Source organism: Musca autumnalis, unplaced genomic scaffold (genome assembly GCF_047663935.1).
Source record: "Musca autumnalis isolate F117 unplaced genomic scaffold, ASM4766393v1 scaffold_4, whole genome shotgun sequence".
In the NCBI taxonomy this organism is placed as follows: Eukaryota; Metazoa; Arthropoda; class Insecta; order Diptera; family Muscidae; genus Musca; species Musca autumnalis.
In genome coordinates, this window is record NW_027411977.1 from 212660947 (window position 1) to 212666946 (window position 6000).

The 6000-nt window shown below is 36.0% G+C and overlaps 1 protein-coding gene across 4 annotated transcripts in view; it reads left to right on the plus strand.

Annotated features, from left to right (window-relative positions):
* LOC141404383 (putative phosphatidate phosphatase) overlaps positions 1–5530 on the plus strand; it is a 60637-nt gene extending 55107 nt beyond the window's left edge. For all 4 annotated transcript variants that reach the window (XM_073987956.1, XM_073987955.1, XM_073987954.1 and 1 more), the window contains one exon: positions 4001–5530. In XM_073987956.1, coding sequence (XP_073844057.1) covers positions 4251–5252 — 1002 coding nt within the window. In that variant the 5' untranslated portion in view covers positions 4001–4250 and the 3' untranslated portion in view covers positions 5253–5530. The remainder of the gene's footprint in view (positions 1–4000) is intronic.
* The last annotated feature ends 470 nt before the right edge of the window (positions 5531–6000 follow it).

Consider the following 6000-nt stretch of genomic DNA (forward strand, 5'->3'; position numbering starts at 1 on the left):
AGGGTATTTTATAAATTGAAGGCCATCTGGAGAGTTTTCCTATGGAAAGAAGACGGACGGTATGGACCTTTGATATGAAGAAGACCATCGAAAGGATCCGTTATATTCTCTTCCCCTATTCGAAGTCTGTAATTGGTGTTCTGAGGGAATCTTCTATACATTGAAGATCCCTTGAAGAAGTCTTCATAGATTGAACATAATGGCATGAGAAGTTTTTAAATGGTCTTCTAAAAAAAGGAGTTATAACTAAGCGATCTTTTCTTAATAGGGGTATTTTCACGGAGCACTCTATAGACAGATTTTTTGTTGATTGAAGATCTCCTAACGGAGTTTTTTTTGGGAATTGAAGATCTTCTAATACAGTCTTCTATTGGTGAGAAATCTTCTTTGTTGAATATAAATCATAGTGAAGGAGCTTTTTTAAATCCACGGCCACAAAGGCATTTTTTTAAAAATCGAGTCTCTTTTTTTACATCGAGGGTCACAAAAATATGTTTTTTAAATCCACGACCACAAAGGCATTTTTTTTAAAAATCGAGTCTCTTTTTTACATCGAGGGTCACAAAAATATTTTTTTTAAATCCACGCCCACAAAATCATTTTTTTTTTTAAATCGAGGCTCACAATTTTCTTTTTAAACGAAGGTAATTTTTTTTTTTTTGAAAAATCGAGGCTCACATTTTTTTTTTTGAAAAATCGAAGCTCACTATTTATTTTTTTTTTAAATGGAGGCTCACAAATTTTTTTTTGAAAAATCGAGGTTCACAATTTTTTTTTTTTTTTTTTTGAAAAATCGAGGCTCACAATTGTTATACCCTCCACCATATGGAGGGTATAATTAAATTTGTCATTCCGTTTGTAACACATCGAAATATTCGTCGGAGACCCTATAAAGTATATATATTATTGATCAGCATAAAATTCTATGTCGATTTGACCATGTCCGTCTGTCCGTCCGTCTGTCTGTCTGTTGAAATCAAGATACAGCTCGCAATTTAACAGATAGAGAGTCAAAATTTGGTACAGAAGTTTTTATTACTTGCAGGATGGTTGGTATAGAAAATGGGATATATCGGTCCACGTTTTGATATAGCCCCCATAGAACGGTACCTCCCGATTTTCGGTATTTTTAAGGTTTTAGCTTCATTATCCTACCAAAATGGCTGAAATTTGGTACGTAGTCTTCTTTAGGGGTATAAATCTTTCCCCCAGAATTTTGTCGGTATCGGTTCACACCTTCATATAGCCCCCATAGAACGGTACCTCCCGATTTTCGGTATTTTTAAGGTTTTAGCTTCATTATCCTACCAAAATGGCTGAAATTTGGTACGTAGTCTTCTTTAGGGGTATAAAACTTTCCCCCAGAATTTTGTCGGTATCGGTCCACACCTTCATATAGCCCCTATAGAACGGTACCTCCCGATTTTCGGTATTTTTAAGGTTTTAGCTTCATTATCCTACCAAAATGGCTGAAATTTGGTACGTAGTCTTCTTTAGGGGTATAAAACTTTCCCTTAGAATTTCGTCGGTATCGGTCCACACCTTCATATAGCCCCCATAGAACGGTACCTCCCGATTTGCGGCATTATTAAGGTTTTAGCTTAATTATCCTACCAAAATGGCTGAAATTTGGTACGCAGTCTTCTTTAGGTGTACAAAACTATTCCCCAGAATTTCGTCGGTATCGGTCCACACCTTCATATAGCGCCCATAGAACGGTACCTCCCGATTTTCGGTATTTTGAAGGTTTTAGCTACATTATCACACCGAAATGGCTGAAATTTGGTACTTAGTCTACGTTGGTGGTATAAAACTTTCCCCCGGAACTTTGTCGGTATCGGTCCATGCCTTCATATAGCCCCCATAGAACGGTACCTCCCGATTTTCGGTATTTTGAACGTTGTGACCTGAATATTCCACCGAAATGTCTGAAACTTGGTATTTAGACTTCGTTGGGGGTACTCAAACTTCCCCTTTACATTTGTCGGTATCGGTCCACGCCTATATGTAGCCCCCATGGAAAGGTATCTCCCGATTTTTCGTATTTTGAAGGTTGTGTCTTTAATATTCCACATAAAATGGCTGAAATTTGGTATTTAGTCTTCAATGTGATATAAAACTGTTCACCAGAAATATGTCTGCACAGGTCCACGCTTTCATATTGCCCCATTTCTGACTACAATTCGTCGGTATAGGTCCACGTTTCGATATAGCCCCCATATAACGGTACATCCCGATTTTCGTAATACTGAAGAGTGTGACGTCAATATCCAATCGAAATGGCTGAAATTCGTTATTTCGTCTTCCAAGAGTTATAAAATATTCCAGAAGAGTATTATCAGTATAGGTCCACGTCTTCCTATATCCCCATAGAAGCGTACTTCTTGATTCTCTTACTGAAATATAGGAAATTTGGTATTTAGTGTTCTTTGAGCCTAAAAACTTTCCGTCAGAAATTTGTCGGTATAGATCGACGTTTTGAAATAGCCCCCATAGAATGGGGGCTAGAAATTTAGAAATGTAGTATTAAGTCTTCTTCATACACGAAAGGAAACTAATTATTCCATTTTACTTCAATACAACTTGTGGTGGAGGGTATAACAAGTTCGGCCCGGCCGAACTTAACGCCATTCTTACTGTTTTTTTTTTTTTTTTGAAAAATCAACGCTCACAATTTTTTTTTTTGAAAAATCGGGGCTCACTATTTTTTTTTTGAAAAATCAACGCTCACAAATTTTTTTTTTTGAATCCACGCTCAGAAAAATATTTCTTAAAGAATCCACGCTCAGAAAAATATTTCTTAAATAATCCACGCTCAGAAAAATATTTCTTAAAGAATCCACGCTCAAAAAATATTTCTTAAAGAAAAATATTTGTTCGGTTATTTTTTTAAATCCAAGTTTGAAAAAATATTTTGGATTAAAAAAAATATTCCAGAACCAACAATTAACAAAGTGTGGGTTTTTTAAATAAAGTTTACCACAGGATTAACAATCCAGAATCAACAACTACTAAGCATATTTTTTTAAATAATTGTTTAAACAGTATTGAAAATCAATGTCTAACAATTTACAAAACGTGAATTAAAAATAAAAAACAATCGTAGATGTTTTTAAATGTTTTCCACAATCGTAAATTTGTTATATATTGTTTTTCCGTGAATTTTTAAATAAGTTTTCGCCACAACCTTGGATTTTCAAAGAATGTTGTTTTCACGAATTTTTTTCAAGATTTTTTTCCACAATCGTGGATTGTTTAACAAAAATTTTCCACAATCGTGTATTTATTAAAGAATTTTTTCAACAAACGTTTTTTTAAAGAATTTTTTCCACAATCGTGGATTTTTTAAGGAAAGAATTTTTTCCACCACGGTCGATTTTTAAAAGAAATTTTTCCACAATTGTGGATTTTTTAAAGATTTTTTTTTTCAAAATCGTGCATGTTTTAAAGAATTTGTTGCACAATCGTAGATTTTTAAAACAATTTTTTCCATAATCGTGGATTTTTTAAAGATTTTTTTCACATTCGTGGATTTTATAAAGAATAAAGATCCGTTATTGGGATTTTTATGGATTGAAAATTTGCTGAAGTAATCTTCAATACATTTCTCTAAGTGTTATTTTATAGAGCTTCTTTCCGTAAAGGGAATTCTACTGATAGAAAACTTCCTGAAGTGATCTTCTGTACACAGAAAACCTCATGTCGAAGTCTTCTACAGGTAGGATGTAAGGCTAGCTGGAGGGATAGATACAACACCTATCTAAGGTATCTTCTATAGATTGCATACCTTCCGAGAGGGTTTCTGTAGATGGAAGATCTGTCGAAGGGTTCTTTTATAGGCAGAAATCTTATTAAATTAGGGATCTATTCAGAGAATTTCAAGGACCTCCTCCTGTAATTGTTTATTTTGCAATACCGCAATAAGCTTTGGATTTTGATCCGAAATTCGAAATATTGAATTTTTAATTAAAAACTTGTTTTTGTTTCTCTTTTATTTCAGAGTGAATGAGCATTATAACGTTGAAAATAAAGGCCGAGACTCTGCAGAATACGTTGCCACAAATCGTTGTTTGAAAGAAAATCCATCCAAAGTATCGTTACCGTTTGAAATTCCGTCACAAAAGTATTTTTATTTCCATCGCAGCTTGTAGAGAATTTAAGAAAAAACTCCTTCCGTCATTACTACAAATACACATTTGAAGATCCAGAGCTTTTTGAAACTGTAAAACCAGAAAAATAACCTCCTCACCATGCAAACAAGTAGCCGGATAGAACCCACCACAGCTGAATTGGCTGAAAATCGTAAACTTCTACATCGCATACTATTGGATCTGCTCATAGTTATTGTCCTGATAATACCCATTGCTGTGTGTGAATTTGCCATAGAACCCTTTCGCCGAGGATTCTTTTGTGATGATGAAACCATAAGATATCCCTTTAAAGATAACACGGTGACACCTGTACTCCTAGGTATAATTTTGGCAGTACCTCCTTTCATTATCATTGGCGTGGGGGAATATGTGAGGCAGTATAAAAAGGGCACAATTAGCAACACAAAGTATTTGTGGGGTTGTCGCGTACCCCTATGGTGGTGTAATATTTTCAAGCAAATTGTCTATTTTGCTTTTGGTTTGGTGCTGACCTTCGATGCCACTGAGGTGGGAAAATATACCATTGGCCGACTGAGGCCACATTTTATGGCCGTTTGTCAACCACAATTTTCTGATGGATCAACTTGCTCGGATTCCTTTAATCAACATCGTTATGTGGAGAATTATTTTTGCCTGGGTTCGGGTTATACAGCGGCTGATGTGAGACAAGCCAGACTTTCATTTCCCAGTGGCCATTCTAGCCTGGTGTTCTATAGCATGGTTTATGCTGCCTTGTATTTGCAAAAACGCATGCATTGGCGCAGATCGGATTTAACACGGCATTTTATCCAATTCACCCTGGTTATGGTGGCATGGTTTACCGCCCTTAGCCGTATCATGGATAATTGGCATCACTGGTCTGATGTCTTGTGTGGTTCGCTGATTGGTGTTGTGGCAGCTTTAATTACCGCCAATTATATAAGTAAATTTTTCAAAAAGTCTTCCACAGATTTGACATCTTTGAGATTTAACAGTGGCCTGGCAAGGCAGGATACCTCAGCCACGCTGAATGAGGTGTTGGCCCACACACCACCACCCTATACCATTGAGACACAAGAGGCGCCGGGTTTTACAAATGAACAATACTGCACAAAGGTGTGAGTGCCGCTAGCAGCAGAGGGCCGGCACCACTACCCCCCACCGCCCTCTTATCTGTAAATATGTTAAATTTTGTTAATAAATAATAAAAAATAGCTTTAAGTTTTGCAAAAGAAGAAAGCTTTTACACCAAAAATATACATTCCAACCAAGCAAACACCCGCCCACTATCCACTTTTAATTCCAATATAAGTCTTATAGTATTATTAAGTTTTAAGTTGTTTGTTTTTAATTTAACAAGATAAAAAAATAATATTTTTAAATTATTTGTCCAAAAGAAACGCTTGGCTTTTGTTGTTATTTTTTCGGTGGAATTTTCTGATAAGAAAAGGTAAGTCTTTTTGGCTTTTTTTGGTAAGTTTTTTATAAGTTTATTGCTGCTCGTGGGATTTTGTAATGACTCATGCTGCTTAAGGCCAAAAATGAGACGTTATGTCGATAAGACATAGATGAGTTGGCTAAAAGACTCGATAAACATATAGAAAGAGTTATGATGACATGGGGCAATTTGCACCAAACCCATTGCGATAACCATCAAAAGGGGTGGGGTATACTGATAGTAGGCAGGTTGGTTACACTGTGAACCGAAATTTTGGGGGGTGGAAAATTCCTATTGGATATGAAAGCCCTTGGTGAGTATATACAGAACCCCGAAGGACAGATTCGCCGTGAGTCGAACTTTCGCGATATGGCGTGATGAATATTTGGCTGGAGACCCTAAAAGCCATCTGGAAACAGCGTTATATCTTTG